This window comes from Silurus meridionalis, chromosome 2 (assembly GCF_014805685.1).
Source record: "Silurus meridionalis isolate SWU-2019-XX chromosome 2, ASM1480568v1, whole genome shotgun sequence".
Lineage (NCBI taxonomy): Eukaryota > Metazoa > Chordata > Actinopteri > Siluriformes > Siluridae > Silurus > Silurus meridionalis.
This window is the reverse complement of record NC_060885.1, coordinates 25,709,141-25,736,002: the sequence shown is the minus strand read 5'-3', so window position 1 is coordinate 25,736,002 and position 26,862 is coordinate 25,709,141. Positions and strand designations below refer to the sequence as shown.

General features: G+C 39.9%; 1 protein-coding gene across 1 annotated transcript in view; it reads left to right on the top strand.

Moving 5' to 3' along the window:
• Positions 1-26,862, top strand: part of arid4b (AT-rich interaction domain 4B) — a 165,712-nt gene that overhangs the window by 122,330 nt on the left and 16,520 nt on the right. The window contains 5 exon segments of the mRNA XM_046871718.1: positions 3,764-3,836; positions 8,030-8,124; positions 15,175-15,272; positions 15,466-15,649; positions 21,711-21,916. Of these exon segments, the coding sequence (XP_046727674.1) occupies positions 3,764-3,836; positions 8,030-8,124; positions 15,175-15,272; positions 15,466-15,649; positions 21,711-21,916 (656 nt within the window).

Genomic DNA, 26,862 nt, shown 5'->3' with positions numbered 1-26,862 from the left:
GTACATTAAATAATAATGTACAGGCCCTCTGGCCTGCTGAAAGGTTGTAAAATTAAATATGTTCTTGCATAAAAACAAAGTGCATTCAGAACAAGTGCAACTGCTTAAAGATACAACAATACAACAATATACAACTATATCACTGGGAAACTTCCTTGCCTTTTCAAAAACGTCCGCCACAGACGGAGTGCGCATGTTTGAAGGGGTTTTGCTTTCCTGTGCGCGTTCCTCTCATATTCAGCATAGCGATTGGATGTTTGGATTTCAGGTGATAAATTAAACCCGACGTGAAGAAAGTCTTTGCAGACGCACCCCATCTTGAAATTTCGGCATTACATGTATTGCAAATCGCTATCCGTGGGTCTTTCTCAGATATACTGAAATACGTCCACACCGCAGACATGTTGTTTTAGACATGCACGTGCAGACCGCGGTTTCTGTTTGCGTCATCACAACAAACTGTTTCGACCGTGTTTTTTCGGTGATCAAAAATTTTCGGTGGCTGAATATTCGGTGCATCCCTAGAAATTATTTATATGTCTCTCAGAGTTGAGTTGTACCTACGACGAAAATTACAGATCTCTTCGTTCTTTGTAAGTGTAAAAACTTGAAAAATCTGAAGTGTATAAAATACTTATTTGCCCCACTGTATTTAAGCAAACAGGACCAATACAATATAACAATTAATCAGACAGGAATTTATGTACACTGCATACATGCATACATGTAATTTTCGCAATGCCAATTCAATGCATGTCAAGTCAAGAAGCTTTTTGACTTGAAATGCATTGAATTGGCATTGCGAAAATTACATGTATGCAGTATACATACATTCCTGTCTGATTAATTAATTATTTAATTAATTAATAATTAATTTTGAAAATTTCACAGATAATATATTGCCAAAAGTATTCACTTGCTCATCCAAATCATATAATTCAGCTGTTCCAATCACTTCCATGGTTACAAGTGTATAAAATCAAGCATCTAGGCATGCAGAATTAAAGGATTATGTGATAAGAAAAACAAGGTTGATGCCCTATTAATATTTTAAAAAGTGCTACTAAAAAGAAACAGCTGGAGAAACATCTTGTAACTAATTAGGTTAATTGGTAACAGTTCAGTAAAATGTATATCAAATATATCTATATCTGTTTTCTATGAATTTTTTTTTTTATTGGTGTGGTAGAAATAACAAAGTGTTAATACCATGTGTTTAAATATAAATAAGGAGATGATTTTATATACAGTTACATTAAAATCAACAAATGTGTGAATATTGAGTGTATTTGTTTTGCAGTTGTTTTGAGACATATCTCGTCAGTGTATTAATATGGAATTATTTTTCTGCCCGAAAGATTGCAGTTGCGGATTAAATAATTAACGTGAATCAAACTTTTAAACATATCGCACAAAACAGCAATTCTAAGTGATCAGAATCACATACAAAACCATGTTTTCTGCACATATATTACATTTATGTATGTTTATGCAGTTCCTCCTCTCAGATCTATTATCCACATTCTGCACTTTCATTTCTAAATTTTGCAGTTAAAAATGTATGTAAATCAGAAATCAGTCATTATTGGTCCACTCATTTTAGATTCACAGGCCAGTCAATTAAAGAGGGGGGTTGAATGTTACTCCAATGATTGAGTCATGGTGCTATAGATAACTCAGACAGATGAGAATATGGCTAAACACCAACAACTGGTGAAGGCTGGTCAATCACAGGTAACTGATCATAAACATGTTGTAAGTGGGTGGCAGACTCTGTGAATATACACAAAATGTTAAGTGATATTTTCAGAACAAATTGCACTTAAATAAATAAAAATCCAGAAAAACTGATTCATATAACAGACATATTATTAGGCTGCCACTCTTAGGCCCTTGAGCAAGTCCCTCAACCCTCTGTGCTCCAGGTGCGCCGTATCATGGCCGACCCCACGCTCTAACCCTAGCTTCTGAGCAAAGCTGGGATATGTGAAGAACTAATTTCACTGTGCTCTAATGCAGTGGTCCCCAACCTTTTTTGCGACCGGATTAATGTTGGACAATATTTTCACGGGCCGGTTTAATGTCATACAATATTTTCACGAACCGGCCTTTAAGGTGTGGCAGATAAATACGACAAAAAAATGATACAACCGGCGTAAAAACTGGTATTTTCTAAATATTATAATAATAAACGTGAATGTCCACTGTGTTGTTTTTTGTTCATTTTGCTAGATTGGGGGTTTCAATTTAGCAGTAATGTATTATGTGTTACCGACTCCGGTAAAAGCCCCTTTAAGAAGGTAGCGGATGAAGGTAAAACATGTGACCGAGGGAAGCATCTTGACATGCATCAAGAGTAAGTCATAGACAGATGTGGCAGAGAGAATCCGGTAATTTTCCAAAATAAAACATCGTTCAGAATCAGATAAGAAATAAAACGGAAATAATGTAATTTATGTAGACTTTCTGTGCGGCCCGGTACCAATTTACCCACAGATCGGTGGCGGTCCGCAGCCCGGGGGTTGGAGACCACTGCTCTAATGTATATGTGACAAATAAAGGCCCCTTCAGTTCTTCTTCTATTTATTTAAATTGATCTTGTATAAAAAAAATTACAGTTCAATTTATATCAATGCTCCATACACTCTATCATTGGTGCAGTTCAAGTTCAAGTACCACAGCAGTTATAGGTAGCATTGGAGTGACATCAGCAGCCCATCTGATTGATTAGCTAGAGGGGGAGCTGTATATGTAGAGCTAGTGGACCAATGATGATACTAAGGCCACTCCTGATTTACATAAAAGAACTGCAAAACCTGGAAACACGTGCACAAAACATGGAAACATGGGAAAAATGCATAATAAAAAAAGAACATACAAAACAGAAAAAAATGATTTTGTATGCGATTCTGGTCACTTTGAATTTATTTTTCCATTTTTAAATGTTTTTACATTTTTGTCTCACCTTTTAATTTTTTGTCTGTCTGTTATACCTAAAAAAAAAGATCATATAAACATGTTTATTGCATTGTAAATTTAAAGGTGTTTCTTTTAATTAAAAACAACTAATATGAAATTTATATCCTCTCATCCATGTGTGAAAAAATATGCACACTTTTACTGTTTCCATGTGAATTAAGAGGCTAAGCAGCAGATATCAATATCCCTGGATTAATTGATAAGCAAGTGTGATCACATATAAAAGCATGTTAATAAAGATGAAAAAAGACAATCAGACAAAAACAATTGTCGGAATATTATAAGGCAATTACTAAAAAGTTTAAAGCTGAGGGTATTTACATCCAAATCATGTGACTAATAGAGTTTCAGCACTGTATGTGTAGTCTTCTCCAACACAATCCCCTTCTTGCTTTCTCTCTTCCTGGCTTTTTTAAAATAACCAACATGACAATTCGCTGTTTAGCTATTCGAGTGCCAGGTGTGTGTTGTGCCCTCATCGTTTTACTTAAACAGATAAAAGGTTTAAACTTAATTTTAGGTGTAGCATTTGCATTTGAAATATTCAGTGTGAAGTTCAAAGAGCGATCAATGCCAGTGAAGCAAGCCATTAGGTAAATGCATAAAATCTGTACATATTTGTTAATAGTGCGGGATTTTGTAAATTATATATTTTTTTTAATAGAAAACAAATTCATTAAAAATAAATAATATTTACTGAACATAAATAAAAAGAAATAGCTTACAATGTTGTGAACTTTAAAAATTTATTTTATTTGAATTCATTTATTTTTTTAATGTCCAGGAGGAGGTGGAGCCCTTCCCAGAGGAGAGGGACAATTTTCTCCAACAGCTTTACAAATTCATGGAGGATAGAGGTAAAGACCTTAAATGACTGCTCTTTTAATTAACACATGTATTACAGTTTACTCTGAATTCCAAGTATTCCAACAACAAGAGCAATTTTGTTGATTTTGCTATACTATAAAAAGAGTTTGATATCAAAAGATGAATATTAGAAGATGTAGCAGAAGTGTATATGTACATGTTTGGAAATTTTTTTATATTTTATTGCTCTATGTTGAAGTTCCCCTGGTTAGAATGGATGCCTTTACAGAATCATAAAAAATATATTTCAATAAGCAGCCTTGCAAGCTCAACTGTACCACCTCCACCATGCCTGACTGATAAAACTGTGTACGTTTTGAAACATGATTAGACTATTTTATTTCTGCACACAAGGTCTTGCATCATTTTGGTAGAGCTTAATATTAATTACTAATTGAGAATCTGATTCTTACTGCTGCTGAGTAGTTTGCATAAGTCAATCTAACAGGGCACACCACAATGTTCCATTATTTTTGATCATAACATTTTTTTTTGGTTCAAACTAAAGGTGACGTATAAGAAAATAAAAGCTGAAACTCTGGTTTATCGTCTACTGTTCATCTTTTGATTTCACAATCCCAAATGTCTATACTATATAACCAGATAACAGAAATGGCCTTGCCCTTCTATTACTTTGGGGGAAACCATGTTTTGGCCTGGGTTTTATTGGTTTTGTTTTTATCAGTCATACACTTTTAAAAAAGGAAAGAAAAAAAAAACTTGCTTATACTATATAGACAAAGGTTTGTGGCCATCTGTTTTTTAACATTCCATTCCACATTTAGTCCCCAATTGCGGTTACAATAACCTTCACTGTATTCCTATAGATTTTGTAGTGTGGTTGTGGAGATTTTTTTTATTCATCCATAAGAGCTTTAGTCAGGAACTGATGTAAAGTGAGGAGGCAAGAGATCGAGTTAGTTTTTCAATTAATCCCAAAGGTGTTCAACAGGGTTGAGGTCAGATCTCTATAGCAGTTTGTTCAAGGTCTTTCACTCCATCCCAAATAACCATATCTTCAGAGCTAGCATTGTGCACAGGGGCATTGTCATGCTGGAACTAATTAAGGAAAAATAATAATGCTACCACATCAAAAGACATCATATATAATTTTGTGCATCCAATTTTGCACAGTGGGGAAGAGCCACATACTGTAAGCCAAAGGTGTCCCAATCCTTTTGTTTGTATATTGTACAGTCATGTGGAAAATAAATTACCCCTTACTCTTTGAATATGAATTTACATATCAGGAGATAAAAATCTAAAATGTCTTAAAAATAGGTAAGTACAACAACACATGACATTTTATACTGTTTGTGATGTATTATACCATTATTTATTTTAACAATAAAGTGTGACCACCACTATAGACGCTCAGGTTTTATTGGTTTGAGAGCCAGAGCCTTTAGGTCATGCCAAGGAGGAAAGCCATCAGCATTGATGTTAGAGAAGTTATTGTTGCTGCCCATCAATCTAAGAAGGGTTATAAGTCCATTTTTAAACAATTTAAAGTCTATCCATCGACAGTAAGAAATATTATTCTCAAGTGGAAAACATTTGAGACAGGAGTCCCAGGAGTAGACCTCCTAGCAAATTCACCCTTAGTCCATATTTTGCAGTGCTCAGATAAATTGCAAGAAGGCCAAGAGTTAAATATAGGATTTTGCAGGCCTCAGGTAGCATGTTAAATGTGCCAAAAGTGTTTGGCCATAATGCACAGCATCACATTTGGCAAATAACAAATATAGCATCTCAACACAAACACCTCATACCACTGTCAAACACAGTAGTGGAGGGGAGATTGTTTAGTTTGGTTTTGCAGCCACAGGTCTTAGGCAGCTTGCAGTCATTGAGGTGACCATTATACAAAAGTATTTACAATTGTATTGCAAGGACATCTGTCCAACAGCTAAAACCTGGCCAAAATTGGGTTATGACAATGAATTTCACCATTTCAACATTATTTTGTAAAGATAAATAATAATGTGTAATATGTCATGTCTTTTGTTTGTCTGACTTTGTATTACTTAATTCTAAGGCCTGCTGAAGACCAGAATTTTTTTTGTTATTATTATTTCCTGATACGTAAAACCTTCAAATTCAAAGAGGATGTACTTTCTTTTCCACCCAACTGTGTGTCTGTGTCAATTACACTAAATGTTCTCTTTTTACTATAAAAACTTAAAGAATTAGCTAACCACCAGTCATGGTTACAAATTCAGAGCAGTTTGAAGACCTAATATGCAATAATAATAATATGAAAAATAGTAATATGCAAAGTGGCAATGCAATATTCAAAATAGAAATGTATTTCTGTATTTATATTTACTTTTCAATTACCATATGTGCAAAGTTTGGTGCTGTCAGGGATCCACCAGCCACACCCTCACTTGAGCCACACATTCCTCCTAGCAGCACCCCGTCCTACTAATCATGCACACCTGACTCTCATCAGCTCACACTATATAAGCACACACTTCTAAACACTCCCTGTCCGTTCTACTGATTAGTCTGGAGAACTTCACTGGACCTTCTGACTGCTCTTTTCATTGGACTATTCCATTGTGAATATATCATTTGAACTGCTCTTTGCCTGTGCATTCTGTCATCCCGTGCTTCATGCTGGTTTGGTTTATTTTCATTCCCTTCGTTATTAAACACATCTTTGTTCTGTTGAACTTCGGCTTCTGCTCGTTCTTCCAGCCTGACAGGTGCAAAGAGAAAATGAAATTTTAATTATATAATTAACACTTGCCATTTCCAACAGTAGTTTTAATATGTAAATTACATACTAATTTTAACACTTTATTAGTTGCAAAATGTAAATGTTTTACCCACATTGATCTGATACATGAAATATGTCCCAGCAGAAATGGTAGTAAAAGGATCATTTGAATGTTATTTGTCCTAAATGCATTTAGACTCATCGTTAGTGCACTTATTATTGCATTTTCATCATAACTGCAAGGGATATTTGTAACACAATTCAGTGTGTATTTCAAAATGCTTTCTGAGCCAAAAAAAAAGTTCACAAAATGGTGATTCGAATGTCTTTTTTTAATGCATTGACACACAGATGATTGAAAAATGCATTTTCAAATAATACCCTGCAACAAATATAGTCATTCCAAGCTGACCACACCCGCCTTCTGTCATGGCGAAGTCCAGCCCAGAAGAAGAAAAATTTAAACAGTTAAGGAAAGAAAAAAAAAAAATTGATTGTATATTGTGCAGATAAGACATGACTGCCCATAATTAACCATTGACATTTAGACTTGTGTTCAAAAGTAATTATCATATTTAGGTGGTCACTGAATTCACTCTGATAAATCCTTGATAAATTGTTTATATGTATGGCACAAGAAATCATCAGGACCCAAATTATCTGAGCTCACTGGTAAACCCCAGTGGACACAAGGTTTACAGGGATACTAATAGAACTGGCTCATTAATATTTATGTAACTCATGATTGTGGTAGCAAACTCAGAAGTCGGCAGACTGCCAGTTTACAAAGAATTGCATACAATCTAATTGCCATTAACTTTATCATACGGCAAGACAATGGCCTAAAACAACTAGGCAGTCCACAAACAACTTAGGGGGAAAAGTTTTAGGCTTGCCAATTCATTCACCAGATCTAAACCTAATTAGGATTAAAATTGGACCACCATAAACATGATTAATCTGCAGAACAAGCCTGAGACAGCAACGCACACAAAGAACAGTTTGGTGATATCAGTGGATTGCTGGCCTGTTGCAGTTTATGCAAGAAGGGGATATAAAAACACATTGTGTTATCACTTATATGCATATGTATGTAATTTACCCACCCCAAATTGGGTGGTCAGCTACCAAATGTGTTTTGGAAGATAACACATCTATATAAAAATATCAGAAGATGAAATCTGAAATTTTGATCTAAACCTAGTGTCCTTCTGGTGACAGAAGCCAGTTTAGCAATATTTTCCAAGGGAGACCTTGCTGTCCCCTTAATTTTAATACTATGAAAGTGAAAGTAAACTTTTTTTGGTGCAACCCTTTAAAAAAATATTATATAAGATAGAGGGCTAGATATGTTTTAGAAGTTCTCATAAAAGTTATGCATCTTGGAAAGATTTAATTGTGGTCTTAATCATGTTATACACAGTTTTGCTGATAGTCTCTAACCAATTCTTTGTCAAGGCACACCCATCAACAAAAGACCAGTGCTCGGCTACAGAAACCTGAACCTCTTTAAACTCTACAGGCTGGTGCACAAACTTGGAGGATTTAACTCTGTAAGTATTTGGTTAGTGTTTGTTTAATAAGGGTAGTAAGATATAATTATAATTATATAAGATAACGTTTTCCTCTAATTTTAATGGTTACAGGTGGGAACTGAAGTTAAAAAGACAGTGGTAAGGGCATCAGCAATTTTAGCACATAGAATAGGTCTAAAACTTTTACCAATTAAATGAGATTTTTTTTTTTGCTATCCTTTAAAGTTGTCTCTTTTTTTTTAAATCTATTTAAAATTTCACTATATACTTTATTAACATAAAAGTGAGGGGGTTGTTTGCATTTTAAATATTTTCAGGTTAATAAATTACAGTATTTTTCTACATAAAAAGAAAAAGAGAACTTGAAGCAATTATCAATCTCTGCTTGATATAATATACACATTTTTACATTCATGCTAGGATTGCAATATTTATTATCAACAAATTTGTTTTAGCACATAACAGACTAGTGAAATACATTATTTAAGCTAAAATAAAACAGACAAAAAAAGACTAATTATACAACACTGCTGGCCTTAGGACCTAACTTGTTTTAATTTTATATAAAAAATGCTTTAGTGTAAATTTGAAAAACAGTGGGGGTTGTAATTATACATTGCATCCCATGAACATGCAGTACATCTGTGTATTGAATAATACATCATTAAGTTGCACGTATGTTAAGATGTACGTGAGACGTACAGCCCCAGATACAAAACGTTTGTACACTGTGCAAAATGTAAATAAAAACAGAATGCAATCACTTGCAAACCTCATAAACCCATATTTTATTCACAAAATATATCAGAAAATATTATATATATATATATATATATATATATATATATATATATATATATATATATATATATATATACACACACACACACACACACACACACAGGCAATCAAAATTAGAGAACAATTTATAAACAATTGAACAATTCTGAAATAATGTCATCTTCACTGCTCAACAGTTGAAGGAGTTTTAGTCCTGTCTATATCATGCTACCAGAACCCCTTTTCCACAAAATAACTAAGGCATTTAAAAAAATAACATTATTTTGCAGAAAACACACTGATCAAAATTAGAGAACAACAATGACTGTAGCATGGAAAAAGATTACAACAAAATTTTCTGAAGGTTACAACAGTCAGCAATTAGTAGGAAGTGTACAAGCCTCTGCTCTGAATGACTTAAGCACATCTGCGGCCACAGGACAGCACTAGTCTCTCACACTGCTCTGGTGTGATTTTGGTCCACTCTTCTTCCAGCCTCTGTCCACACAACATGCTTAGTCTAGCCTTTTGATTCTTTCTGCTAATGAGAGGTTTGGTCACTGCAGAGTGGGCTTTCAGTCCAAATGCTCTTAAACCTCGAGACACTGTATGACGAGACAGATGACACTAAAAATTCCTGTCTATATAAGGTGTGTAAGCACCAGGACTCTTCCTAGAGTCCAAACTGAGTGATCAAGGGAGAAGGGCCTTAGTCAGAAAAGTAATCAAAAACCAGGTAGTTACTCTGAAAGAGATCCAGCGTTTCTCTGTGGAGAGAGAAGAACCTTCCAGCAACACTTCACCAATCAGGCCTGTATGGGAGAGTGGCCAGACGGAAGCCACTCCTCAGTAAAAGCCAAATGACAGCTCACCTGGTGTTTGCCAAAAGGTACCTGAAGGACTCTCAGACCATAAGAAACAAAATTCTCTAGTCTATTAAAAAAAGATTAAACTCTTTGGCCTGAATGGCAAGTGATCATGTCTGGAAGAAACCAGGCACAGCTCATTAGCTGGACATTACCATCACTACAGTGAAGCATGGTGGTGGCAGCATAATGCTGTGCGGATGTTTTTCAGCAGCAGGAACTGGGTGTCAGGAGCGTGAGAGGAAGGACCCAAATGCAGGATGCAGGAGAAATTCAAAAGGCAGTCTTTAATTAGGAAAAATTGGTGAGCCGTGACACCACTGGAGGACTTGGGACCGCAGCTGCTCGGGAACAAAGAGTCTGTTAGTAGGGCAACCCTCCAGAACCGGCTGGTCCATAGTGGCAAGTTTAACCCTAGCCTCGAGGTCAAGGTCCAGGGCACGCACGGTAACTGAAGGAGGAAGTATGGATGTGAAGGTGGGATCTTCTTTCTCCACAGGAGAGTGTAACCTGGAAAGAGCGTCAGGCTTTCCATTCTTAGATCCCGGGCGGTAGGAGAGAGAGAAATTGAACCTGCCAAAAAAAAGTCCCCAGCGAGCCTGGCGAGGATTGAGGCGCTTGGCGGTGCGTAGATACTCCAGGTTGCGGTGATCAGTCCAGACCAAGAAAGGGGTCTCAGCCCCCTCTAACCAGTGACGCCATTCTTCCAGGGCAAGCTTGACGGCCAGGAGCTCCCGCTCACCAATGGGGTAATTACGTTTAGATTGGTTAAGATGGCAGGAGAAGAAGGCATAAGGGTGCAACTTATCAGTAGCGCCCCTCTGGGACAGTACAGCGCCCACCCCTAGGTCAGAGGCATCGACTTCCACGATAAACTGGTGAGAGGGAAAAACCAGGACTGGGGCAGAGGTGAAGAGGTCTTTGAGTCTGATGAAAGCTTGCTCCACCTCGGGAGGCCATGAAAAGGACCGGCGGGAGGAGGTCATTTGGTGAAGAGGGGCAGCAACCGAACTGTAGCCTCTAATAAACCTCCGGAAAAGTTGGAGAACCCCAGGAACCTCTGCAGCTGCTTCCTAGAGGAGGGTGTGGGCCATTCCTTGACAGCTCTGATCCTGGCAGGATCCATACTTATGCTCCCTGCGGCAAGAGTGAATCCCAGGAAGGAGGTGCTAGAGACATGGAACTCACATTTCTCCGCTTTGACGTACAGACCATTCTGGAGGAGGCGCTGGAGTACCAAACGAACAAGGCTGACATGCTCATCCCGAGATCGGGAGAACACCATGATGTCGTCCAGATATACAAAAACGTAACGGTTCAACATATCACGCAGCACGTCATTAATAAGAGCCTGGAAAACCGCTGGCGCGTTGGTGAGGCCAAACGGCATGACCAAATACTCATAGTGACCTGATGGGGTGCTGAAAGCCATCTTCCACTCATCCCCTTCCTGGATGCGAACGAGATGGTATGCGTTCCTAAGGTCCAGTTTAGTAAAAATGGAAGCTCCTTGGAGCTCCTTGAAGCTCCTTGGAGCTGTTCGAACGCCGTGTCCATTAAGAGGGAGCGAGAGGGATAGTGGTTCTTGATGGTGATGCTATTGAGACCACGATAATCGATGCAGGGGCGTAAAGTCCCATCCTTCTTCTCAACGAAAAAGAGCCCCGCACCGGCAGGGGAGGAGGAAGGGCAAATAAGGCCAGTAGCAGGTGAGTCCTAAATGTACTGTGTCATGGCTTTTTGCTCGCGGCCCGACAGGTAATACAAATGTCCCCGGGGGGGCGAGGACCCGGGTAGGAGGTCGATGGCGCAGTCATATGGCCGATGAGCAAGTAAGGAGGAAGCTCGGGCCTTGCTAAATTCATTCCTGACCTAGGTCATGATACACAGAGGGAATTGAGTCAAGGTCCAAGGTCTTAAAAGAACCAGAGACTGATGGCTGAACTAAACAGTGGGAATGGCAGAAGGTTCCCCACTCTAAGACTTTACCCATGGACCAATCCAGGCGGGGGTTGTGTTTCTGCAACCAGGGAAAACCGAGCATGACCGGGGTGTGAGGGGAAGAAATGACCAAAAAGGATAGCCACTCCTGATGTTGATCAGCAATGGTGACCCGGAGGGGCTTTGTGTGACAGGTCGCTGATAAAGGGGATGGCCATCGAGGGCTTGAACTTGAAGGGTGGCTGATAAGGTTTCGGTCTCAATCCTCAACTGCTGAACTAGATCCTGATCCAGAAACTCTGAGTCTGTCCCTGAATCCACAAAAGCCACAAGCTGGTGCTCCTGTCCCCCAGAGAGGATGCGAATGTCTAGGAGTGGTTTGGAAAGGGCAGGAAGGATTTGGCTTGGCGAGGACCTCCCCATCAGCGACGAGCCCGGTCTTTTACTGGGCAGGAAACCGCCATGTGTCCAGCCTCCCCGCAGTAGAGACACAAGCCTCTGAAGCGACGCCTCTCCTTTTCATTTGGGGATAGGTGCGCCGAGGGTGTGCTCCAAACGCCGCTCCTGCAGGCGTCTGTTAATTCGCGTAGCGAGGGCAATGAGGCCATCTAAGCCCGATGGAAGTTCCCGGGCAGCTAACTCATCTTTAACTTCAGAAGACAAACCATGATAGAAGTATCCGGTGGCAGTGGTGCGGAACTCAGCAGCAAATTCAGGCACCGAACGCCTACCTTGAGTGGCAGAAAACAGCAAGCGAGCCGCATCGTGATGAGGAGAGGCGGAGTCGAAAATTTTCCGGAGTTCGCTGGAGAAGGAGGAGAAAGACATGCAGTGGGGGGTCTGGTTCTCCCACTCAGAGGTGGCCCACTGGAGAGCAGGACCTGATAGCAGGGAAATCACATAGGCCACCTTGGCTACTTCGGTGGGAAGAAGAGGGTTGAAGTTGAAAGATAATGCCACACTGAGTGAGTAAGGGGCGGAAGTGTCCTGGTTCCCCGGAGAAACGTGCCGGTGGCATTAGGTGAAGTTCACGGGGACTAACCACGACCGGAGCAGGTTCCATCTCGGTTAATGGTGCAGGTCAGGCGACGGGTGTGGCTACAGCCGAGGTACTGGGATTTTGAGCCGCGCGCTGCATGAAATCTTGAAGTGCCCAACCAATCTCACATAGCTGCTGATCATGGGTGACGCAGATTTGCTTCAGAGAGTCTATACTCTCCCTTAAATCCTGTGCGTCCGCGGGGTCCATAGTTGCCAGATTGTTCTGTCAGGAGCGTGAGAGTAAGGACCCAAATGCAGGATGCAGGAGAAATTTAAAAGGCAGTCTTTAATTAGGAAAAAAAACAAAGAGGCAATGCAAACTGTCCACAAACTAAAGCACTTCCCTTGACAAGAGCATGAAAAAAAACAAAGAGCAGAAAACCAAAAACAACAAACCAGGAGCAGGGCATAAGAGACCGGAAGAACACAAAAAACAAATAAACAAACGTCCAAAAACCGGCAGAAAATCAAAAACTGTTGGCAGAAAAAAATAGGGAAAAAAAGAGAGATCCAAAGTGAAAGCAAAAATAATCCACAGAGAAAAAAAAAACGGCAAGAAAGTCCCAAAAAACCTACATGAAGCCAAAAGACAATTTGGCAAGGAATAACAGGAGCCGGCGTCAATTTATACACACAAAAGATGGCCGCCGCGTCATGCCGGCGCCGCACCGGAAGAGGAAGTTGGACTACCGGAAGTTGGATTGCCGGAAGTGCGCATGCCGTCGACTGACACTGGGAGACTAGTCAGGACAGAGGGAACGATGAATTCAGCAATGTATAGAGACATCTTGATGAAAACATGTTCCAGAGCATTCTGGATCTCAGACTGGGGTGACGGTTCATCTTCCAACAATACAATGACCCTAAGCTAAGATAACAAAGGAGTGGCTACAGGATGACTCTGTGAATGTCCTTGAATGGCCCAGCCAGAGCCCAGACTTGAACCCAATTTAACATATCTGGAGAATTCTGACAATGGTTGTACACCGATGCTCCCTATCAATCCTGCTGGAGCTTGAGAGGTCCTGCAAAAAAGAATGTGAGAGCCTGCCCAATAATAGGTGTGCCAAGCTTGTAGAAACATATTTAAATACTTTTAAATATGTTTTAAATTTAAGACTTTTAATTTTTAATTTTTAATTTTTCTTTTTTCTTCAAAGATTTCAGACAAACTTCTTTATGTTGTCATTATGGTTTATTGTTTGTAGAAGTTTGAGGAAAGTTATTAATTTAATCCATTTTGGAATAAGGCTGTAACGTATCAAAATGTGGAAAAAAGTGAAGCACTGTGAATACTTTCCATATGCACTGTACTTCTATTGCTCCATGGTCCAGTTCTGATGCCTGTTGCAGGTGCTTTGGGCAGTTAAATATTCAGCATGTTGTGGATATATAGCCACATCCAAAACAAGCTACAATACACTGTGTTCTAAAACTTATCATAGTTGACATCAAATTTGTCAGGAATTTGTGCTGCAGTAGTTCTTCTGTGTGATCAGACCAAAAAGGCAACATCTTACTTTTGGTCTCATCTGTTCGAAAGACATTGTCCAGAAGCTTGTGGTTTGTCCTGATACAACTTTGCAAAACATGCATACTGCCATGTTTTTTTTATAGATAACTTTTCCAAACAAACCATACTTTTACATACATATTGTTCAGTCTTTTTTCTATTTTTACTGTCATGAACTTTCAAATTTAACATGCTAACTGATGCTGTAGAGTTTGAAATGTAACTCTTGGATTTTTTACATTTCTCTGAGAATTTTACAGTCTGACTTTGTGGTGGATTTGTTGGGTTGTCCATGCCTGAGAAGATTGGCAAATGTCTTAAGTGTTTTCCACTTGTGAATAATTTTCCTCACTGCAGAATCTGCTTCTTCTTTTGGCTGCGGGAGTCACCACAGTGGATCATCCATCTCCATATCACCTTGTCCTGCCTTTTTTAGACAAAGCTCCCCACTGTAGAATGATGAACATTATTTTTTTTTGCAAATTTAAAATCTTAAAATGTGGAATAAAAAAAATCCACTGATGAAAAAACCTGGTCATTTGGCTGGGAAGAAAGTTTTCTCATAGCTAAAAATGTCATTGTATCACCCAGATGCTAATAATATTTGTTGTCTTTGTTTTAACTAGATTAAAATGTATTCAAAGGAGCAAAACAATTATAATCTTAACTTAGAGCACATGTACAAGTTTGTTTTTACAGTGTTTTTAGGCAAAGAAAGTTTTCTGCTACATTATTTTCCTTAAACATATATATATGTTCCCTTTAAGTGAAAGGTTTAAGAAAGACATTGCTTAGCAGTATCTAAATTTGCTCATTACAGAATGAGCATATTCCAGTCACATACCTTTCTGGTTATCTGGTTCCATTGTTACATTCTGAGCAGTTGTTCATTTATCTCTCTCAACTCCTCTAATTATTTCACTGCAGATTGAAAGTGGATCTGTTTGGAAACAAGTCTATCAAGATCTGGGAATCCCTGTGTTGAACTCTGCTGCAGGTTACAATGTCAAATGTGCCTACAGAAAGTATGTAGTCCAAGTCATTTGCTATCACTAAAAGAAATGCAATGAAAAAAAATAATTCTGTATGTTTTACAGTTTCATAAATGATTATTGTGTGTTATTTAACTGACACTTATTTGTTTTGCAGCAAAATTTGTTTTACAGTTTAGTAAAAAAAAAGTTTTGTTTTTAAGGGAGACATGTGCATTTTCCACAGGTATCTTTATGGTTTTGAGGACTACTGCACCTCAACGGGGATCACATTCCACTTTGACCTCCCATTTAAAGCAACAGAAAGTTCTCACACAGATAGTAGTATTGAAGGACCAGCGGAGAGAACAAACCATGTTCACCCAAGACCTGATCCAGAGATTTCACTAAGCATGAAAAAAATTGTCAAGGTATTAACACATCTCACCACTCTTTCATTAAATCAGAAATAAACCTCTTTAGTGTTTGTAAATAAATTTGCCATTAGTAACATAGCAACATGCCATTATTTGGTTATAATTTGATTAAAGAATATATCAAGAATTTTATTAGAAAATTTGACCTACATTGAACAATATGTTTTCCACATATTATAATGGATTACCTTTGGATTATAATGGATTATCCACTGATAAATACAGTGGGGGAAATAATATTTTGATCCTCTGCTGATTTTGTACATTTACCTGCCAACAAAGAAATAAATAGTGTAACATTTTCCTAGTATGGTGGTTTATTTTAGAGAGAGAGTAAGAATATAAAACAAATAATAATAATGAAATAAATTTATATTACAGTGGAACCCACTTATGGAACCCATACAGTGGAACCCACTTATCTTGACCACGTTTTTGATGTGGAACCGCCAAATTCTATCTTTGTCTAAGCATTTTTTAATGGTTATGTTGACTTTTATATGTCGCTGAATCCTAATATCTCGAGCACAAGGGGGGAAAAATTTGCCACTTAATGTCGGTTATCTCAATCGGCACTGTGCAGCCGCAGAAGAACTTGCGGAAATGGCGGAAAAATCAAGCCTTACAGATGCTACAGGTGTTGTATTGTAGACTGGTGTTTCTCTTCTGTTAGTTAGTGCACTTATGCCTTTTGTTGTTAAATGTTATGTGATGAACGGGAGGCAAAAGCCGCGCTTGGCAGGAGCGCGGCGCTTGGCAGGAGCGTGGGATGGAATGTGGGATGAGCAGCAAAAGCATAGAATTAACAACAATAGGATTGGGGAATCCGCGATGCGCTTTGGGAAGAAAAGCGTAGCCGTTGAGAGAGTGCCGGTGGGAAGGCACGTACCGGGATACGCATGAGCAATAACAGCGACCCCCGTGAACCAACATATACCAACAATAACGGACGGTGAGAGTGTGGAAGTTTAAATAGGAGCTGGTGATGAGTGCTAAACGAGCACCATATGTGCGCGATTGAAGCCGGGAGCTTCAGAGAAAGCGGACGAGAAAGCACCTGCCAAGCCGAAGGGGGCGTGGCAGGTGGATTCCTGACAGTTAACAAACATGTACTGTATGTACATTTTTATAGCATGCCTTCATCAAACAAATCGCGGCAACGCTGTTGTGTAAAAAAACCCTCCAAAAACACGTGCACGCACATTCTCATTTATTAACGCACATCATGTACATAAAGAAATTTCAAGCACGTTAACATATTGCCACCATATTGATTTTCGTTTATCTCGATCATCGGTTATCTCGATGCTTTTTGGCAACCCCCTAGGACATCGACATAACCAGTTTCGACTGTATATCTACATTAATTTGCATTTAGTTGAGTGAAATAAGTATTTGATCCCCTTCTAACCAGCAAGAATTCTGACTCCCACACACCCAAATTATTCCTGTCGCTTTAGGAAAGTACTCCTTAATAACTCATTATGTATGTAAAAGACACCTGCCACAAAATCAACCTTTTCATTCAAACCACTATGGGCTAGAACAAAAAGCTGTCAAAGGATGTGAGGGACAAGAATGTAGACCTGCACAAGGCTGGAATGGGCTACAAGACCATCGGCAAGAAGCTTGGTGAGAAAGAGGCCACTGTTTTCAGGATAATTCAAAAATGAAAGAAATCGCACTCGCTCTGGAGCTCCATGCAAAGTCTCACTTCATGGGGTAAGGATGATACTGGTAAAGGTGAAGGATCAGCCCAGAATTACACAGGAGGAGCTTGTTAATGATCTCAAGGGAGCTGGGACCACAATTCCCAAGAAAACTATTGGTAACACACCAAGGTCTTTCTGCATAAGAATGCAAATGAACAGACTCATCTGAAATTTGCCAATGAACACCTGACTGGTTTAGAGAAGACTTGGGAGAATGTGATGTGGTCAAATGAGACAAAATTGAGCTATGTGGCATCAACTTGACTCGCTGTGTTTGGAGGCAAAGAAATGCAGATTATGACCCCAAGAATAGACCCCAAGAATCCCCTTTGTCAAACATGGAGGAGGAAACATTCTGCTTTGGGGCTGTTTCTTTGCTAAGGGTACAGAAAGACTATACCACATAAGCAGGGCCATGCACTGTACAATCTTGGAATGAGAACTTCCTGGCCTCAGCCAGAACACTGAAGATGGGTCGTGGATGGGTCTTCCAGTATGACAATGACTCAAAAAACATGGTCACGGCAACAATCTGATGGTCTTGTAGCCCATACCAGCATTGTGCAGGTCTACAAACCTGTCTCTGTCATCTTTTGACAGCTCTTTCCCATGGTGATGGAGAGGTTTAAATACTGACCAGTCCAAAATTAGACGCTGCCCATCACTGGCGGGGTGACGTCACAACCAGGAAGTATAAAATGCATATGGAGTAAGGCAAGCGCCAGCTTCTGTAAGGGAGAAGAAGTGCTGGAGGTATGCCGGCAGTGTGGCTTAGAGACACAGCGTCTAGTTCCCTCAGGGAACTAGGGTTACATACAAAAACTACCCTCCACAACAATTGCAACGCTACTAGCTAATCCACCCTGCTGACATTCATCTGGTTCAACAACTTGGACTGCAGTGCCACTCCTGGCCCCTCTGTCCTTGCTGTGCATAAGCACCATAAGGTCCAGGTTGTTAAACCGGATGAAGGGCCCACAGAAAGGGCCTGTAGATCTCCTCCTCGCTTAAGAGAGCAAATAGCCAACAAGAACGCAGTCTTGATAGAGAGATGCTTCCAAGATGCCTCAGCCAGAGGCTCGAAGTAGGGGCTTGAGAGTCGCACTTTCTCCATAATTCCCGGGAGCAGTTGGGGGGGGTTGTACAGACGCATCCTTGGCTATGCCTGAGCCATGGTGTCAACCCCAGTGGGGCTGACGGAGTAAGGGAGAACCAGAGGGGACAGTGCGATGTCTCTTGAGACTCATTTGCCAAATCTCTCCCAAATCTCCATTCCCCAGGTCTCAACCTCTCCCTCGACACGGTGTCTGCTGCTTCATTCAACCAACCCAGGATGTAAGCTCCCCTCACTGAAAGGAGCTTTCCCTGGGCCCACAGGAGGATCTGGTGCCCCGGGATCTCTCCAAACATTCAATTCATTTTATTTGTATAGCGCTTTTAACAATGAACATTGTCTCAAAGCAGCTTTACACAGAAAATGTGGTGATTAAAAGTGAATATGTTCTTTATAAGTAAGTTTGTCCCTGATGAGCAAGCCGGTGGCGACTGTGGCAAGGAAAAACTCCCTGAGATGGCATAAGGAAGAAACCTTGAGAGGAACCAGACCCAAGAGGGAACCCATCCTCATCTGGGTTGCACCGAATGTCCATTTATAGCAGATTAAAGATGTTGCGGGGTACAGTGATGATGATCAGAAGCAAAAAAAGTCCCGAGTCGATGAAGCAGACTGTTGACATTACCTACAGTCCAATCCATCCTCAAAAAAGGCCTGGACGAAGTGAGAAGATCCACGGAGGGGAGAAGGGCAGGAACAGTGGTCACAGGAGCCTCAGGAGCATGTTTAACTCGACAAAGAGACAGAGAGAGAGAGAGAGAGAGAGAAGGATATGGATTATTAGGTGTCTTTATTGTTGTATGAAAGATAATATCACTGTGCAGTTTGGACTCTGGCAAGACTCGCTATGGCAGCATAACTAAAAGGGAGAACCAGAAGGTAACACAGACATGAGGGATCTCTGGGATAAAAGACGACCCATCACACCACCGTCAACAAACCTGAGTGACCGTGTGAGAGTAAGGGGACGACAGCATACAAATATCCCAGTTCACCAAACACTCTATATTCATGTTACCTCCAGATCTGCACCTTTACCTAAAAAAAAAAATCTACTGATAAAAGGCTTGACTAAATAAATATGTTTTCAACCTGGACTTGAACACTAGGACTGTGTCTAAGTCCCAAACACTGATTGGAAGGCTGTTCCATAACTGTGGGGCTTTATAAGAGAAAGATCTGCCCCCTGCTGTGGTTTTTATTATTTGAGGAACCAACAGATAGCCAGCACCTTTTGATCTAAGTAGGCGTGGAGAATCATACTGGTACAGAAGTTCACTCAGATACTGCAGTGCAAGATCGTTTAGTGCTTTATACATCAGTAGTAGTATTTCATAATCAATGCGAGATTTGATTGGGAGCCAGTGTAGACTGATTAAAACAGGAGTGATGTGGTCATATTTCCTAGATCTCGTGAGGACACTTGCTGCTGCATTCTGAACTAACTGAAGCTTATTTATGCACTTACTCGAACACCCAGACAGTAAAGCGTTACAGTAGTCTAATCTAGATGTAACAAAAGCATGAACTAGTTTTTCTGCATCCTGTAACGACATCATATTTCTATATGTTCCATATTTCTATATATATTTTAGCAATATTTCTAAGGTGAAAGAAGGCAAACCTGGTAATAGTATTTACATGAGCCTCAAAGGAAAGACTAGGGTCAATAATAACACCAAGGTCTTTGACAGCCGTACACGCTAAAACAGAAACACCATCCAGAGATGCTACATATTCGAAAGTTTGCTTCTATGTGGGCCCAGTTTCTATGTGGGCCCAGTAAAAGTACTTCCGTCTTATCTGAGTTGAGCGGAAGAAAGTTATCAAGCATCCACTGTCTAATGTCTTTACACACTCCTCAACATTGTTAAGCTGATCTTTCTCATCTGGCTTTGCTGAAATATACAACTGTGTATTATCAGCATAGCAATGGAAGCGAATACCATGTTTATGTATAATTTCACCCAGAGGCAGCATATATAAAGAGAAAAGCAGTGGGCCTAAGACAGATCCTTGAGGAACACCAAACTTTACTTCAGAGAGGGTGGAGAACTCACCATTTACATCAACAAACTGGTAGCGATCAGTCAAATAAGACATAAGCCAAGAGAGAGCTGTTCCCTTCTTTCCAACAACGTTCTCAAGTCTAGAAAGCAGTATAGTGTGACTAATGGCAAAAGCTGCACTAAGGTCGAGCAAAACTTGTAAAGAGACAAAACACTGATCAGTGTTTTGTCCATGAGAACCCATTGCCACCATTGAAAGGGACTCATGTGCAAAAGGCCAAGTGGGATAACACTGGGTGCATCTGCCATGAGTCCTAGCTGTTTTGGACCTGTTGACAATGAGAGGCTGTCCTTCTCTGACCTTTTAGATGGCCGTAAAGATGGCTACAATGACCAGAGCCACATTGACACATTTTGTGTGAAGATGTATGGTGAGAGGGCAAGGCCAATAGGAAGAACCCGATCCCTGACTTGGGGAGTGCGAGATGCAATGCTCCATTTCTGTACCTCCTGATGGGAGGTGGTGGGTTGGGGCTGGGGCTATGCCCGCCGAGCAATTAGAGAGGTGTGGGAGGTACTGCTGGAATGCCGCCATCTGTTTCTTTCTCCTGAAGGAGTGAGTGGGGTGTCCAGCAGCATGGCCCAATCTCTGTCGGACATTTGTGAGTCAGAGAGTGAGCCAGAGGTGCTTCTTTGTCGAGACAAGGGTGGCCATTGACTGGGTAATGGCCCTAGCCGTCCGGTGGAGCTCGTGAACTGGCCGCCTTAAGCAACTCCCACATCCAGTTAATGTAGCAGTTCAGCCTGATACACCTGCAGGACTGCCATGGTGTTTAGGGATGCAGCGGCGTAAGCCTGTGTGTTTTATACTTCCTGGTCATGGCGTCACCCCGCCGATAATGGCCAGCATCCAATTTTTGACTGATTACACACATTATTTCAGAGTGTAAACACTCGGGCATGTTCCCAAAGCATTTAGACGCAGCTCGGGTTCCTGAAAGGGAAATTATTAGAGCAAATTAGGACTAAATGTGGTGCTCAAAAAGCACATACCATACTTATGACCAGGTGTCCCAAATATGTCAATATATTGTATTTTCTAAATGCATTAATCAGTATATTATCACCCCATATTTGATCCAGTTTATAGTAAATAGTTCATTAATTTATTTGGAAAAAAGTGTAATTTTGCCAATACTTGTTTTTTATATTACTTTTAGGAGGGAAAATCAGAAGAAGCAGAACTTTTTAGAAACAAAGTGAATAGTCGAAGCCCAAAGGATGAAGACATGATGTATAGTGATGAAGACAGTAGTACAGATAAAGAGCTCAAACTCAAAGTTGAAGAGTCTTCACCAGCAGAAGACTCATGCACAGAGAATGTAAAGGTGGAACCATGTAAGGACCAGAACAGAGATCTGTTACGGTAGGTGTAACTTGCAATGGCAGGCTACTCTGTGAGTGTCAACAGTTTGTATTATATATATATATATATATATATATATATATATATATATATATATATATATATATATATAAAACATTTTTTTTCTTCTTAAGTAAAGAGAAGGTATAGGATACAGCTGAACAAGGTTGAACCAAACTAAATGGGTCTGCATTGTACAAGAATATGACTGTATTCTTGCTAAAAGCAGCAAAATAGGTAATTATTTTTTGAAAACAAGTTCAAGCAAGCAATTTAGTAAGATACTGTAAGATTATGGCACAATCACCTCCTTTTCATATGATTTGTATAGTCAGGTTTACAACTAATAGGAGATTAAAGTTTCCTGTATGTTTCTTTTGTGCCACAGAAGGACTAGTCATGCAATTACCACACTGATGTAAACTTAACATTCCTTCATGCAGTCATTTTCATCTAACATGTGGATTTATGTGCATAATCTATTCTTGATACAGGTCTGGCATATAAAACCTTTGATGGAATAGAATTTTATTTAAATGAATGACATTTCTCTAACAAAAAAGATTGGTGATTGCTATAATGTTAAATGATTAGCTTTTCTTTTTACTCTTCGACGCTGGTTAAACTAATCCAAACAGAAACCAAACAATGCACTGTTTCTAACTTTTTTAAATAAGCAAGCTAGTAGACTACCATATATGGTGTCTTTTAAAACTTTTTTATCTCTTGCACTGAATCTCTTTTTTTTTTCTCTCCACTACCTTACTATTATATTTAACCTTGTAGAGAATATCAGTTTGCAAGTGTTGATTTGCCATCTTATATAGGTGTGTTTACAATCTTACCTCTTAAAATCTGAATTAATGCACTAACATGAGTGTATAGGATTGGCATTTATACAGGCATTTATATATTTGGGGCATGTTGGCAATCTGTTAGATTTTCTGATATTCTGATTCAGTTTCTGATATTGCACCACTTCATATTTAAGTGAAGAAAATAATTATGTTTGCTTTGAAGTTTGCATGTATAGTTTTTTTCCCCTTTAGTTTATTTTTTGGTATAACTGTCTCAGGATTTTATGTTTATATGGAAACATTAAAAAATTTAGCTTAAGCACAATAAGAGCAATTACCCAGCTTGCTATTTGCTACTGAAGGCTGAAACCAGGGTCCTGCCTAATACCTTCTAAAACATTACTGCTGGAGTGTGAAACAACTGTGCAGGTGCCTATGAGTCTGTGTGTGTCATGTATATTTAGAAGGGAATTTGAGTGTGTCTATTTGTGGCAACAGTTTTTACAAGGAGATGCACTGCAGTGTTGTCTGCTTTGGCTAACGTTTCTTTTGATATCTATTGTAATTGGGAAATATGTTGTTCTACACTTAAATATACTTTCTTCTAGCAGTGACTACATGCCCAGTCTGCAGTACCAACTTAAACATCTGTAAATTCCATTTAGCACTTCTTGCTCCCCCTTTATATACAGTATATATACTGTATGTATGTATATATATATATATATATATATATATATATATATATATATATATATATATATATATATATATACATACAGTATACAGTGAGGAAAATAAGTATTTGAACACCCTGCTATTTTGCAAGTTCTCCCAGTTAGAAATCATGGAAGTTCTCCCAGTTAGAAATCATGGAGGGGTCTTGGACTGTGAGAGACATAATAAAAAAAAAAAAAAAATCCAGAAATCACAATAAATGATTTTTTAACTATTTATTTGTATTATACAGCTGCAAATAAGTATTTGAACACCTGAGAAAGTCAATGTTAATATTTGGTACAGTAGCCTTTGTATGCAATTACAGAGGTCAAACGTTTCCTGTAGTTTTTCACAAGGTTTGCACACACTGCAGGAGGGATTTTGGCCCACTCCTCCACACAGATCTTCTCTAGATCAGTCAGGTTTCTGGCCTGTCGCTGAGAAACACGGAGTTTGAGCTCCCTCCAAAGATTCTCTATTGGGTTTAGGTCTGGAGACTGGCTAGGCCACGCCAGAACCTTGATATGCTTCTTACAAAGCCACTCCTTGGTTATCCTGGCTGTGTGCTTCGGGTCATTGTCATGTTGGAAGACCCAGCCTCGACCCACCTTCAATGCTCTAACTGAGGGAAGGAGGTTGTTCCCCAAAATCTCACAATACATGGCCCCGGTCATCCTCTCCTTAATACAGTGCAGTCGCCCTGTCCCATTTGCAGAAAAACACCCCCAAAGCATGATGCTACCACCCCCATGCTTCACAGTAGGGATGGTGTTCTTGGTATGGTACTCATCATTCTTCTTCCTCCAAACATGTTTAGTGGAATTATGACCCAAAAGTTCTATTTTGGTCTCATCTGACCACATGACTTTCTCCCATGACTCCTCTGGATCATCCAAATGGTCATTGGCAAACTTAAGATGTGCCTGGACATGTGCTGGTTTAAGCAGGGGAACCTTCCGTGCCATGCATGATTTCAAACCATGACGTCTTAGTGTATTACCAACAGTAACCTTGGAAACGGTTGTCCCAGCTCTTTTCAGGTCATTGACCAGCTCCTCCTGTGTAGTTCTGGGCTGATTTATCACCTTCCTTAGGATCATTGAGACCCCACGAGGTGAGATCTTGCATGGAGCCCCAGTCCGAGGGAGATTGACAGTCATGTTTAGCTTCTTCAATTTTCTAATGATTGCTCCAACAGTGGACCTTTTTTCACCAAGCTGCTTGGCAATTTCCCCATAGCCCTTTCCAGCCTTGTGGAGGTGTACAATTTTGTCTCTAGTGTCTTTGGACAGCTCTTTGGTCTTGGCCACGTTAGTAGTTGGATTCTTACTGATTGTATTTTTTTTTTTTAGATTATGTCTCTCACAGTGGACATGCACCTACGATGAGAATTTCAGACCCCTCCATGATTTCTAAGTGGGAGAACTTGCAAAATAGCAGGGTGTTCAAATACTTATTTTCCTCACTGTATATACAGACACATACATACACATGTGTGTGTGTGTGTGTGTGTGTGTGTGTGTATATATATATATATATATATATATATATATATATATATATATATATATATATATATATATACAGTGGAACCCACTTATCTCGACCTCGGTTAACTCGACAACCCTATTAAGTCGACGTTTTTGAAGTGGAACCGCCAAATTCTCGCATCGTCTAAGCATTTTTTATCGGTTATGTCGACTTTTTTATGTCGCCGAACCCTAATATTTCGAGCACAAGGGGGGAAAAATTTGTCATTTAATGCCAGTTATCTCGATCGGCGCTGTGCAGCCGCAGAAGAACTCGCAAAAGTGGCGGAAAAATCAAGCCTTACAGATGCTACAGGTGTTGTATTGTATACTGGTGAATCTCTGCTGTTAATTAGTGCACATATGCCTTTTGTTGTTAAATGTTATGTGATGAACAGGAGGCGAAAGTAGTAGCGCAGCGCGGAACGTGGGATGAGCAGCAAAAGCATAGAATGAACAACGGCAGTATCGGGGGGAATCCGCAATGCGCTTTGGGAAGAAAAGCGCAGCCGTTGAGAGAGTGCCGGTGGGAAGGCACGTGGGATACGCATGAACGATAACAACGACCGCCGTGAACCAACATATACCAACAATAACGGACGGTGAGAGTGTGGAAGTTTAAATAGGAGCTGGTGATGATGCTAAACGAGCACCATATGTGCGCGATTGAAGCCGGGAGCTTCAGAGAAAGCGGCGGCACCTGCCACGCCGAAGGGGCGTGGCAGGTGGATTCCTGACAGTTAACAAACATGTACTGTATGTACATTTTTATAGCATGCCTTCATCAAAGGTGTGCATGCACATTGTAATTTATCGTTTTAATCGTTTTAATCGTCCGTGAAGAGAAAACCTCTCCAAAGTTCCAGACGCCAATCGAATGAGAGCATTTGCCCACTTAAGTCAGTTACAAACGATGAACTGCTGTCAGGTCGAGACCCCGATGTGGACGACAAGCATGCAGAGTTTCTGACAGTTTGAGCAGAAATTCTTTGGTTATGCAAACCAATTGTTGCAGCAGCTGTCCACGTGACTGGTCCCAGACAATCTTGGAGGTGAAGATGCTGGATCTGTAGATCCTATGCTGGTTTGGTTAGAAGTGGTCTGTAGTTGTGAGGCTGATTGGATGTACTGCCAAATTCTCTGAAACGCCTTTGAAGATGGCTTAGGGTAGAGAAATTAACATTACATTTACAGGCAACAGCTCTGGTGGACAGTCCTGCAGTTAGCATGCCAATTGCACACTCAAAACTTGTGACATCTGTGGCATTAGGCTGTGTGATAAAACTGCACATTTTTAGAGTGGCCTTTTACTGTGATGTTAGTCCCGTCTGAATCCATACATGAAATCACAGACGTCGGCTGAAAAAAATTCTAAATCAAATGTTGTTTGGAAAACTAGTCCCGTCCGAATAGGTCTTTAGATTTTTTTTCAGCCGATGTCTGTCATTTCATGTATGGATTCGGACGGGACTAACATCTCCGTGTTTATTACGGAGGTAGGAGTGTCTGTGTTTTACATGTGGGCATTGCACAAGACCACATGTCCAGGATGCTTGGATTGCGTATGGTCATATGACTGAGCAGAAACTTGAATACCGGCACGCTAGGGTTAGTACGGTAGTTCACGTTGACCAAAACACACAAGAAAACGCGTTTTGGAAAAAACATTTTTGGCAATAACAGACATTTACATTCGGACGGGATTAGATTTCTCATAGGACTGCCGAGTTTGCTGAAAAACAGTAGGTAATTTGCTCTGGAATTTTTACAGAGATCGTGTGAGAGAAAGACAGACATGGCAGATTCGGACGGGATTCAAATCACAAAGTACCTCTGTGAAACAGAAATTTCTCTAAGGACCCCCTGTAAAACTAGTCCCATCCGAATAGGGCGTATGGAT